Source organism: Chrysoperla carnea, chromosome 5 (genome assembly GCF_905475395.1).
Source record: "Chrysoperla carnea chromosome 5, inChrCarn1.1, whole genome shotgun sequence".
NCBI lineage: Eukaryota > Metazoa > Arthropoda > Insecta > Neuroptera > Chrysopidae > Chrysoperla > Chrysoperla carnea.
In genome coordinates, this window is record NC_058341.1 from 46,192,530 (window position 1) to 46,207,180 (window position 14,651).

General features: G+C 27.5%; 1 protein-coding gene across 1 annotated transcript in view; it reads right to left on the reverse strand.

Moving 5' to 3' along the window:
* Positions 1-14,651, reverse strand: part of LOC123300346 (GAS2-like protein pickled eggs) — a 242,950-nt gene that overhangs the window by 39,445 nt on the left and 188,854 nt on the right. Inside the window, exon 3 of the mRNA XM_044882910.1 lies at positions 13,867-14,074. Coding sequence (XP_044738845.1) covers positions 13,867-14,074 — 208 coding nt within the window. The remainder of the gene's footprint in view (positions 1-13,866; positions 14,075-14,651) is intronic.

The following is a 14,651-nucleotide window of genomic DNA, read 5'->3' on the forward strand; positions in this document are numbered from 1 at the left end:
CCTCTTCTATTTGGTAACTACAAATGTGGGTGTAGAAAAAATTTAGAATCAGATAATACCAAAACGATTAAGCGTTTAAGTTTCCTTCATCTATTGCTTAAGTCGTTGCTTCCTAGGAAAAAACGTAAAGCTTTTAAAACTACAGAAAAATTAGAGAAATATTTTTGAGAAATACTCACCTGAGATTCAATGACCACTTAGCTTTGTCAAGCATCAGACATAAAAGTTTCTCGAATTCCTCGAAAATAAAAATTTCAAGATGCCGCATTTTTTGTAATTTTTCCCCAATAAAATATATTTCAAACTTGTTATAAAGAAAACAATCTTAAAACAAGTTTCAAAAATCTGCTAATCAATATAATCCGCATCTTATACGCACTTTGCACTGGTACGAATGTCACTAGAGACATCAAGCAGTTAACATAGCAAGTAAAAAGCTGGCTTATTATAACTTCATTCAAAAGTTTAAACAATTTGGTTGGAAAGAGCCCCAACACGATTAAGTAGGAAAATGGCTTTCTGTGAAACTTTTTTCAAGCCGCCCTCATAATGGTCTTCAGATCATTCTGATCAAAAGCTCTCACGGTCACAAAATGTTGAGTTTTCGAGCTAAGGAGTATCAAGCTACACCTAACCTATATTATAGTAAAGTATATGACTACCGTCTGAATAATCATACAACGCACCAGCTAACAAGATAACATAACACAATACACATACACACCACACACGATAGTCATATACTAAACTATAATAAATGTGTAGCTTTGATCTTTCGTAGCTCGAAATCAACCCGTTAAAAAATTTTGTGTCAGTGAGAGCTTTTGATCAGAACAATCCGAAGAACATTTTGGGAGTGATTTGAAAAATGTTCACAGAGAGATATTTATATCTAATTGTGCGGGGTCCTTACTATTCATCTATTTATTTAATGCCTACTCAAATGAAATTTAAGAATGTTATTGTAATTCTATGTTGTCAGATGGCAATTTAATTTTCACAATAATTTTAATTGCTATATTTTCAAAAAAGTAATAACAAAAATTGTTAATTCTTAATAAAAATTTTTTTGTAACGCTGCACTGATTTCAATTACGCATCCTTATGATAAATTAAGCAAACATATAATAAATGTGAAGGTATAATTCATAAAAATAATATAATTTATTTTGAAAAGGGTATATAATTCTTGTAAGGCAGAAAAAATATTTAACCAAATAATTAAAAAAGTTGAGAGGGATAAACATTACAATTATTTCATATTACATAGCATAACGAAGCGATCATAATATACAGACGTAAATGAGATATATTTTTATCTATTAAACAGCGACAGCGGCTATGTCTTACATAATTTGTTTTAATGAATATTATGAATAATTTTTTTTTACACTTTTTACAAGTAGGTATAGCTAGGAGTTTTTTAACGCTTATGTATTTTATAATGGAGATATCTTAATTTGACATCAAAGAAACGGAATATGTATAAAGAATTATACGCACTTTACGGTTCTATGTAAAGGAGCTTACTTGAATGGTTGTGTAATGATGGAAATGAGTACAGTGAAACTACTTTATAACGGTTAATTTGTAAGGAAGTGTTTTTTATTATCTTAAAATAAGTAAAAACTAATTCTTAGGGTGCTCTCCGTAATGAGGTATTTATAATATGGCAAGATAGCTTAAGGTATTTTTTAGGTTATAAGATTTGATAATTGATATATTTCATTTACGCTTTCAAAAAAGTTCACAATTTCCCGACTCTTCCATCATTTATTGAACAAAATGAATGAATTATGGTAGATATTAAAATTGGTACAAGAAAATTTTCGAAATCTTTACTTTATAAAACTTCTATTTGACTAATATTCATCATTTAATTAAGGATTTATGAGCATGGCAACAATAATTGATTTAAGGGCTCAAAAATTTTTAATAGGTAGACTTTAACTCAAAGAGTATGTATGTGGTTAAAATTTCAGCTCAGGTATCCATGCAAATTTTTAAGAAAAAATATCATAGAAAATCGATATAAAATACATTGCTCTTATGGAGAAATCTCAAAAAACGACATATTTTGAAAGTTTTTGATAATTTTCACTTAAACAAACGAAATTAAACAAATTTAAAAAAAAAAAAACTTTTTTATTGAAAGTAAACATATTAGCAATGACATAGAAAAGAAAAAAACCAAGTGCGTCCATCCACATAAGGGCTGTACGAGCAGGGTAGATTTGGGATTGAAATTATTTTTATCTTATTTTCAACTTTGTTGATAAATTTTAGTATATCTTTATGAATGTACACGAAAAATAAGAATACAATGTTTCGATACCTGCCTTGGTTTACCAAATATCGAAAGCTGAATAATTAAACAAAATTTTCAATTTTCGACATTTTGAAAAATACGCCAGATATCTAAAAATTGTATTCTTACTTTTCTTATATTGTCAAATTATAACATAATTCCCCATCAAAATTGAAAATATCAATTTTTTGAATTTGTGCCTCCATTACCGTGCTCATACATCCTTAACGAAGCTCTATGTCTTTCATGGTACATCAGAAGCAAAAACAGTATATTAACTCTGTTTTCTAAAGCAATGGTTTTAGAACACCAATGTATAAAGATTTTAAGCAAAGAAATTGTTTACGACGAGGTTTTACTATAATATGATTACTATAAAATGTTAATATGATGTTAATAGCAGGATATTATTCATTCATATAAAACCACATAGGTAGATGAATCGCGTTATATCCACCTTGGTTGCTTTGCTGATACTCAGCGAAGTGTTAAAGAAGAGATAAGGGAAATTTATTGATGGCAATTTACACTACAAAGAATTTTCTTTAAATTGCAGAAAATATGTTTTTGTTATGGAATATATAAAATAAACTGGGAAGTTTTTTATTTGAAATGTAAAAAATTGTTAACTTTAATTTTTACAAGAAGTTCCAAAATACACAAATTGCGCATAATATGTAAATGATGTTTAACTATTTTTCTTAGAGGTTAGCTGTTTGAGATTTCAACCAAAAAGGCATTTTTTTGATGGGATTGCATATTAAAAATTTAAAATTTCCTGGTTTCTTTTTGCATGATAGATATCACTCATTAATCATGTGGCAGAAAATTTTGAAGAGAAGGTGCATTAATAACCTGCGTTATGAAGTTTTTGTTTTTACTTGAATTTATTGTAAAAATATTTACCTTACTTAGGTAAACTGCGTACTGTTGTAATATTTGCAAATTTGCAAATATTTTCCATGTTTTTTTTTTCAGTTTGTTGCAATGTCAATAACTACTTCTATGTACTAACTACTTAAATTAAATCCAAATTTTGAAATTTACTTTTTGTTTATTGCAAATATTTACCCAAATAATTATTTTTGAAGAGTCAAACTAAAATAAATTTCATATTTTTTTAACACTTAACAAGTTTAGGTAGGTACTTTATTTTAATAAAACGCATGGAAATACAATAACAAATTTAGGACCTCGTTGCAAAAGATGGATTTGGAAAATTAAGCTTCGATTTATTACTTAAGAAGTTCCTGCAGCCTGAATGTCGAAAAAAGCCTTAGTTAAAAGCTGAATCGTATAGACCAAGTAAAAGAGTGTTGTCTGCAGATGATGGATTTATTTATTTGTTCAAGTTTTCTATCGCTTCGTTTCAAATGTTTAAGATTTGCTTATTTGAAGCCTAGGTAAACGGTAGTTGTATTGGTCGGTTGAAACGTTTATTGATTAAATTTTGTCGATATATTATTAGAAAACAACAGAGATTACTGCCTGAAGCCTGTCTGTGGAACATTTCAGAATTCTAATTTCGTCGCGTATTATTCTCACGTCAGCTCTTTTTTTCCACCTGTTAAGGATGGCATTATTAGAGAAGAGCTTTTCTTCGCTTGTAGCTTACAAAGAGGGGAGACGGAGAAAAAACGAATGAAATGCAAATTTTAAAAAAGGAAATGAACGGAATAGTTTCGACCAATTTTAAATTAAATAAAAAAAACTCTCTACAAGTTTCTTGAGACAATTTTCAAAGCCATTTGGTCCAGAAAGTTCAATGGCCGGATACAAATTTTTCATATACAAATGTTAATCAGATTTTTATTAATATTAATAAATTATATATTTTTTTTATTAATATTGACAATTTATTGAAAAAAATTAACCTTCATGAATTTTGTATATTTAATTTGTATATCTTACAACAGATTTACATAAATTTTATTGCATTATATTTATGCATGCCCCCCAAACATAATTGAATATTTTATTACCATAGAAATGACAATTGACTTTAACCTTTGATAACAAAAAAAAAATAGGTCATAATATATTATATTTAATTCAATAAATTGTTATAAATTGTGACCGCCCCAAAAATTGTATTCAATTCAAATGTCAATATGTATTATAACATAAACATATCAAGAAAACTATTTTTTAATTGATTTAATGTAAATAGACCAGAAGTTGGGGAGCAGAAATACACAAAATAGCTTTTGAAGATTCTGGCGATAATGAAGGGGAGAGGGGATACAAAAATAACGGCGGGTAGAAAGTAACAAATGCTCTGTAGGTTTATCTATCAGTCGAAAATCCGCTTCACTGCCAGATTTTGTGAGAGGACAATACGTGATTTTAAATTTTACAAGTCACAAGTATGATTTCTAAAGTTTACTTATTTGATATTTACGTCGTATATTAATCAGAATGTTTGCATATTATTTCTTGATTAGATTGATTATACAGTGTTTTAATTCGTTTTTGCCTACCATCATGCTTTTTAAGGTCATCTTTATTTTTTTATCAAAAATGTGGCAGGGTACAAATAACATAGCTCTGTGGGTACACAAGTTACATGTTACTTACACAAGTGGGTACACAATAACACAAGTAAAATGTTATATAAGACCGATATTGAAGAATTTGGTTAGAAAATATGATTATCATATAATAATAGATCCCATTACTTAAACTAAGAAAATTTTGTCGAGGAGCTAAAAATATTGATTTGTTTCCATAAAAGATATGATTTTTGAATGCAAATGTTTATTTTTCTTCTTCATATAAACTTTTCTAATAAGTCATTTGTGGATATATTATATCATAGCATATATATTTCAAACCCCTTTGTCCTGTTACTTTCGTGTTACTTTTGACCCGCTAGCGTGGTCGAATTTTTTCCAGCGCTTGGACTATAATATAATATTACAAATAATATGTATATTATTTTCAAATATCAATTTTATTATGTGTATAACGAATGGACTTTAATCGATTAATTGAATTTTGATTATTACTAATTAAAACATGCTAAACAAAATTAATCATTTTATTATCATTAAATTAATAAAATATGTTAATTATTATTAATGATAAAGTAAACTTAAATTATTTTTAAGAATTTTTACAATTAACATATTTTGATATTTATTGCAAAATATACTCTTATAATTATTAATTAAACTATGTTTTTAATTTATTTAAATATGCTCGTCCATGATATTGTTATAATAAATGCAAATTTTGTAATTAAATGATAATGGATATTGTAGCTTGACATTTTATCAAAAAAACTTATTTCAAGGTATTTTTTTTTAATAATTTTAAATAGATGTTTTTTGAATAATTGATTTTCAAAATTATTTAAGTTACCTTGAAAATTTTGTCGTTTTGTAAGATCCTGACAAAAGAATAATCATTAAATTTTTCTATAAAGAAATTATTAAAAAATTTAGACAACATGAAAATATTTACGAGTATATAAGATGTTCACTGTTATCGATAAGTAAATGTATAAAACTAGCTCAATAAATAATTCAATATTAATAATAATTCAAAAAATTAACAAAAATTATTTCTGCAAAACTTGTTTTACCCGGCTATCATGGAGTGGTTATATTTTTCGCTCGTATCTTGTAAAGACAAAATTTCGAATTTTCAACGCGAAATCAAACCAATCGAGTAGGGCATCGAAATAAAGGAAATTCAAAGGAGTTTACAAAAATATATATAAGGTATATGTTTAAATTTTATAAGGAATAATAAATTGGTTTAAAAAGTTTTAATTGACTAGAAATTCAAAAATAAAATAAATAATAAAGAATATTAAAAACCCAACTGCGTTAGGTAAAATTTAAAAAAAAGTTCAGTAGTTTACATAGCGAATTTAACAGTCCAGGTGCATTAAAACATAGACCGGCTAAAATCTTCCCAATAATGGGCTCCGACAGTTAAAGTCACTATGTAAACTACTGGACTTGTTTCTTTCTTTTTAGATTTTATTTAACGCACTCAGGTTTTTAATTTTTTTAAATTACACAGCTTGTATGAAAACAAAAAAATGGAAGTGAGGAGAAGTCAGGGATGTTTATACAATAACAACCCATTAAAAAGCTTTAAGCATGAAGTGACGATTGCTTCAAAATGAAAGAGGTGAATTTGAGCATGTTGAAAATTTGTTCTGTTTCAGAGTAGCTTATTTTTAAAAGGAGTATCATCATTGCAGTGCAGTTTCGAGAAAGATATCTTGATTTTTCTAGAGTGTGAAAGAAATAAATACACCCGGCGTGAATATAAATTTAAGTAATTTTGAAAAACAAGACAGAATATTCTGCGGAACTAAGTTTTGCCAAAGTTTTTGAATTTATAACACGGGATCAAAAGAAAAAGTCCAAAGTAAACATTCCATGGATAAAATGAAGTCATTATGAAAAACAGGTATCATGTAGGTATTACATAATTATTTAATGAATTTGGATTCTTTCATAATCTTAGGTCAATAATATTAAGCAATTTCAGCAATGTGCACAACATTTGACATGGATGTATATAATTAAAAGTTAAAATCACCATGTATGTGTAATTATAGAAATGTTATTGAAAGAATATAATTAAATAGTTTCTAAAATAAATTTTATAAATATTTTATTATTAAATTAAATTAACGATTAAGAATCAATATAATAATTAATTTTCATACGTATTCATAATTAATTACTTATTACAATAAGTATTTATTATATTATTGATAATATATTTAATAGTCAGGTGTGAATGTAGAAAAATTATAAAATAATTGGGAGCGGTATTAAATATGTGGATAAGAGAATGATATGTGTTACTTGCAATTAATAATTAATATTTTTTTTTTAAATTGATAAATAAATAATTATTTATATTACAAATCAAGTAGATCGAAAACAAGAACCATTGTTGTTTCTTTGTTTTTGTTTTAAGGCATGATCTTTGTTCAAACAGTTTGTCTCAGCAGATTTAAAAAAAAAATATACGATCAATTTAAAACTACTACAGGTGTTGGCGTGATATTTGACAATAATGCCAAAAATAGCTCAATCTAATTGTCAACCTCAGAATAAGGGATAATAACCTCTTTTTTTTCTCGTATATAGCTTCAGTGGTAACATGATTGAAGCAATAGAAATTGAAATTATTAAATTATTTATCAATTATAATCGAGAGACCATAATGTAAATAAATATCGTATACATGATTAAAAGGAAACAAAAACAAAAAGTAATAATAATAAATAAGTGAATGAACAAAGTAAAAATTCAATGAGTTGAAAAAATTGCACTCTGTGTCTAGAACTCGAATGGCGTGTAGGGCCTGGTAGGGCGCTTGGCATGAATACAAGAAGTCCGGTTTCGAGTCCTGGTTCGAGAGTATTTTTTCAATTCTCTTTAATTAAGATATGGAAAACCTCCGCGGTAATCTTTGTTTTGCTAAACCCAATTTCTACGAGTTCCTTTTTTCGGAATAATGTTCTCTAGTGTAGTCTCTTCTTGTTCTCATGGAGTTCTTACATTTAATTTTGTTGGCATAGACCCCGTGCATCTTGAAATCGACTTTTAGGGTTGATATGGACCACTTTAATAATGACTCTGTTCAATTAAATACTTGTTTGCGATTTCATTCGAAACTATTTCACAGTTTCCTCAGATTAAATGAACTCAGTTTAATTAAATAAATCCTGTAATTTAAAACCCAACAATCTTGCAATAAATTCGCGTGCAAATTAGAGATTAAAGTCTAATAAAATCTAATAATAATATATATAACTGTAATAGTTAATATTTATGTGTTTTAGATGCGAATCTATTTTTTTTCTGCAATAAGTAAAGTATAGTTTATTAACTATCAAATAGTTGCTGAATGTGTTCATTAATGCTTAGAAAAGTTATAAATATTTTATAAAACTTTACTTATAGCATACGTACAATCACATCAAAAAGGCTTATGTGTTTTTATAAGCTTTTATTTAGTAATAATTCAAGTATTTATTATTTTATACCAAGAAATTATAATTGACAATTATAATTAGAGAATTTATTATAAAGGAAAATAAAAATTTGATTTAATTTATTGGTAAATTAAAATTGTAAAATGATATCCTTGGTGAAAATATCTATAACAAAAACTAATCATAGAATGCTTTCTATGTCCTCCAAATATTAGAAAAAAGATGATTTTTTAAAAAGCTACCAAACTAGTATTTTGTAAGCGTTATGGAAAATATATAACAAAAAAAAGCAAATATCTTTAACTTTTATATACGGATTTGTCTTCATGATCAAACACGATTATTTAATTCAGTTTTCACATTTTCTAAACATATCTTTATTTTTACGCCAAAAAAATTTTTAATCAGCCATAGCAATTACATTTTGCTTCCTAGCGTCGGTATAGTTTTCATTTCAACGGACATCATAAAATTAAACAATTAAACAAAGAAAAAACCCAACTGTATTAAATAAAATCTGAAAAGAAAGAAACAAGTTCAGTAGTTTACATAGCGACTTTAACAGTCGGGCCCATTATTGGGAAGATTTGAGAGTTAGTTTAGATTTTAATCGGCCCCGACTGTTAATGTAAACTACTGGACTTTTTTCTTTCTTTTCAGATTTAATTTAGCGCAGTCGGGTTTTTTTCATTGCCTATTTTATTTCAGAACTTTTGGTGTTTCAACACCAAAAAAATCCTCTTATTATACTAAATTAAAACTTTTAAATCAATTTATTATTCCTAATTAAATTTAAACATTTAACACATGCATTTTTGCAATCCCCTTTTAATTTCCTTTATTTTAATAGGTAGATACTCTACTTTTGTTAATTTCTTTTTATTAACGTATTAATATTTCGCTGAAAAAATCTGCCATTTTGTTTTGTTTTTTCAAAAAACTATCTTAGAACATTTGGGTTTTGGAGACAAATATAAGGATACCTGAAATTATGAAATCCATTGAACTGTTTGCAAGGTACAAAGTATTAAAGAAATTTACAAACAAATATACATACATGCACATATACATAGAGGATACGCGCGAAAAAACATAACCACTCCTTGACAGTCGGGTAAAAAGATGTTCATGATATCTCATACAATGTAAATAAAAGTAAGTTGCAAGAAAATATGTTCTTATTAAAATCTTTACTGATGAAATATTTTCATGAAGAACATCAACAGACAAGCAAATGCGTTTTTTTTCCAATCCAGTAAGTTTTTTAATTATGTGCCCAGGTTATTTAAGTTTTAAGTTCGGAAAGTTAATAGAAAACCGCTTGTAAATTGATCAGAGGTTAATGACTCTGTTAATTAAGAATTTCTCAGAAATGTTATTTATTTGAATCACAAAATATTCAAATACAATTTATTTCGTAATATCATTCGAATCTATTTATCAATATTTTTCTTGTAAGGAAAAAATTACATGCACACGAATCGGCATTTATCGTCACTTTTAATTTAGACAAAAGTAATTCAATAAAATATGTCAAAATAAATAAATTTTGTTTGTTTTTCAAGTTATTTTTTTTAAAATAACGGTACAAAATTGTGTTTGATATTATCCGTTCATAAAGAAAAAATAATTACTACACACAAAATGTTATTAATATGCATAATTTTTAGAAATAATTTAATTAGATTTTTATTATTTAAACATATATTTTATTTACGTTTTTATTAATCGTTATTTACGTGGCATGTAGGAAATAAACTAGAATCTAAAGGTTTTAAAATTATTCGATTTTTTTTTTTAGTAAATGTTGGTGTATATAATGAAAAATTTTGATTTCATCGTGTGTGTGTGTGTGTGTACGAGCGCCAAGGCAAGTTTAGATTTTTGCTTGAAATTATTGGAACCTTATTTGTAACTTTGATGATGAATTTTTTCGACGTCTCTCTTGATTTGAGAAATATCGAAACTAAATAAATAAAAAAAATTTTAAATTTTCTATATATTGAAAATAAGTCCAGATATCAACAAATTTTACTCTTACATTTCGTCTTATAATGTCAAGTTATAGCATAATTCACCATCAAAATTGAAAAAACATATTTTTTAAATTTGTGTCCTCACTACCGTGCTATTACATCCTTAATTAGTCAAGCACAACGAGTTTTTTTTTTTTCAATAATTTTATTGATTGTGTTTGGAAAATCTTTTCGAAACATTACGCTTTCTCTGCAAAGTAGTTTTTGAACGCGCTTAGATAGCAATAAAAAAAAGGTAATTTATTTTCTTACAATAGCAACATTATAAATGACCTCACTTATTTCTTTTTTTTTTTTTTTTTTGAATTGTCATCTCACTTCAGAGACATACCTATCTTGTAATTATTTCATTTAATAACCGTAAATTCAAACCACAAAAAAATTAAAAAGAATATTTTATAGTCTTTTCTAGATCGAATATATAATATTGAATAAAAAATTTAAAGAAGCCCCCGACATAAAATCAGCTCTGATCGATACGTTTATAGCATCAAAGCTCCTAAACGGATGAACCGATATTGATTATTTTCTTTAAAGGTAGCTTGATCAATTGTGCTCTTAGCTGTGTATATTTCAAGAAAATCTGCTCATCCGTTAGATAACCATCTATTTTATAGTTTTTCTCGGATGCGGAACTCTAAACTTGAAATATCCCTAAGAATACAGAATAGAAAAAAATGAAAAATCAAATTGGTTCTTCCTTTTAGGAGCTACAAGGCCATAGGTAGGCATACATATATACAGACACGTAAAACTTATAATACCCTTCTTCTTTTTAGCCGGGAATTAAAAATAAGTATTATTTTCTCAAACAGGCCAGGCTTTTTTTCAATTGTCAGAGTCTCTCTAAGAGGCATTTATTTAATTTATTCCGGTTATTCTCATTTACTTTTACTCCGAAAAATAACAATTGTTTTCTTTCTTTGTTTCGAATGACGTCAGGATTTTATATATTTTAGAGGGAGACAAACTGCTAAGGAAAAGTTTTCGAATATCAAATTATCGACCGTTTTTGGAATCGGTTCTCAATTTAAGTTAAATGACTTATTTGTAATTTATCAAACACTTTCAGTCTTATATTGATATAAAATGGCACTCAGATTTAAAAAAAAAAAAGAATTTGAAATCATTGTATTTTGTAAATATGAATAAAAATTCTATGAATAGGCTAGAAATGCTTTTTGCAAAGACTCTAACAGTTGATGCTAAAGGCGTATGGTTAAGAACACCAAACTATTTCTCTTATCTTTAATCATTCTTTAATGGTAAAGCTTTTTTCAGCTCCAAATTTTCGTGTATCTTTTAGTATCTTATAAATTAAAACAAAATTAAGAAAATTTGTCACTTCGTGAACTGTCTTTTTGTAAAATCTATATATTTTGCAATAACCTCCAAAATACTCCTATTTTAATATATAATAATTTTGTCAACAATCCTTATAAACGTCTCCAAAAACTGATTTCCGTACAAATTTGAATGTATTCAGAATATAAATGAATGAGGCGAATTATGTTTGTGCAAATTTGCATACAGACAGACTTAAAAATATGCGAGTTATTTCAAGGTTCTGTGTTTCAAGTAAAAATTATTTAAAGATAAATCTTGATTTAGTGCTTATACTGTTTGTAAGTACATTTGTTACACATATTATTTTGAAATTTAATTAAAAAGTAGGTAGATTGTAATAAATATGTATTAAGGTAGTTGGTGTAAAAATGTAACTGTATTCATGAGACAAAATCCAAAAAAATTTACTATTTTTACTAAATAATAACTTTATGGTATTTGTAAACTTTATTTGTAAACTTTATTTGTAAAAATGACTCATAAAAATTTGAATATTTTTCAAAATAAACAAGTGTAAACAAACAATTGACTGAGTTAATTGTTGAAATACCATGTATATTGTATAGATAGTGTTAATTATTCTATCACATTACACAGGTGTCACACATACATAACTGATAATCCTATATTAATACATACTATAAAATTTGCATCTAATGTGTGCCCTCGTGAGTAAACAGTGACGTTTACAAAAAAATGTTTCAAACAAAAGTTGTTTATTTTTGATAAGGAACATTTTTTTATATTTAAACTTTTGTTCTATCTCTCATGGTTTTCAAAATGGGTTCTATGGACCCAAAACCCAATTGACCTATGTTGTTCATTTACGAACTCGACCTCACTTTTTACGTCCTGAGTGCGCTATGAGTTATGCCCTGAGATATCAATTTCACTTTGAAATTTTTTTTCATTTTTGAGTTATCGTGTCCACAGACGGACGGACGGGCAACCGAAAATGGACTAATTAGATGATTCTATGAACGCCTATACCAAAAAAAGACAGTTTCATGCAAATAAATGTAAAATACATTTCGATGAAAATAAGTTTTAAAGAATTCAATATCAACTTTTACTTTATAAGAGCATATGTTGCAGTCGGCTTCTATTGGATCTCAATAACTTTAACCAAACACCTTAATACAAATATTTAAAAACAATATAAATTATTAACATAAAATTCAACGACATTTTATTACATGTATGACACACCTAAATTACGATTTTTTTCTAGATAATCATAATTTAGATATATTTTGTGTAAATTAATGTTTTAACCTTTTATAATTGATGTATAAGCACATGTTTCGGATAAGAAACGGGACAGCTGGATACAATTGTTTCATTTAAAGATCTCGGACAAAAATGAGTATGCCCATCAAAATTATTTTACTTCATTGTGCTAAAACTAATACCATTTTATTTCCCATATTAAATTTTATAGTATGCACCTACGGATGTGAAAAAATCGCTAATTAATTTAAATTAATTGATTTTCAATACAAAAATCATCTATTGACAATTTTTAATTAACACGTTTCAAAGTTCTACCAAATGTTTTTACGGTAACTTTACAGTCATTCACATAATTGAAAGTTTTATGAGCCATATAAAAATCGATCAAGTGTGTACATTCCTAAATTAAAAAGGTTCTTTAAGTAATAAAAAGGTATTGCATAATAAGAGTGCATGAAACAAATTTTGTGTATTTTTGTTTGTCACGGCACTAAGCAGAGAGTTCAAAACATATGTTACAAAAAAACTACGTGTAGTGGAAGACTGTTCACGAATCAATAGCTTAAAATATGCGCCGGCCTACCAAGCACAGCTAGAAACCTTAGTTGTTAGGGCAGTAAAAAGTGAGACAAAACAATGACACAGACGGTTTCTCTGGATATAAGTAAATAATAGTAATATTTATGGCAGATGTCGTCAGGCCTAGCCTGGTGGGCGATACCCATAATACTTCTGGTAGGATAGCCCTATTCAATACAGTAATAGTACTTAAGCTAACAAAGATACCATAGTATTTGTATCTATACTAAACCAGCATTGTAGTTAACGCCATAAATTTCATACCATGTACATGGTGTACTCCCTATACTATCAGAACAGTTTATAAATATTGTTAACATAAAAAACGACGGTAACTGAAATGATGTATTTTTTACACTGAATTAAGTAAAATTAGATCAGAAACAACTTACCATCTCATCAAGGCTCTTCAAATCATTGGTAACAATTTGTGGTTGTGGTCCATATACCATAATAACTGGTGGCTGTTCATGTTCATCTTCGCTATCATCTGAATCACATTGTTCATTTGTACCAATATTTGCTGCGCGTTGTTCTTGTGCAATTTCACGATCAATTTGCCGTTCCATTTGTACCAACATGGGTGCTAACATACCAAATCTATAAAATAAATAGTAACATGTAGCTTCAAACATAAGCACATTACACATTTTGTATTGAAACGAAACTACTTTGATAACGTATAGGGGTCGTTCTGTTAACATCTTAGTCTTTTTACTAAACGACACCGTTCGCTAGGGGCCTGAATGATATTCAGCCGTAACTTCTTACACAGCGTTTAATGAATTGGCTAAAGTTAAACTTTCATGGAAATTGGATCCGCAAAGAGCTTTGTTTTTAAAATAAGTGCATTTATTTTTGGTATACTGAATCACAGCAGGCTTACAACTACATTTTAGGATTCCCTAGCTCTAAAAGGTGCCTGATTTGCCACAACATCTCTCAAAGAAATTGAACTTTCTGAAAGTTCGATGCTATAGTTTGTGTTTAAGTACTGCCACTACTCTACTGTACTTTTGTCATTATACTCTTCCATTGTAATTTTTTCTTCAATAAAATCAAACTGTGAGACACCAACAATATTGTTACTCATGGATGCCATACTGAGCTGGTTGAACGGTCATTAAAAAGGATAGCCTGTCAATTGAACGGCTAATTAAGCTTGATCTTTCGAGAA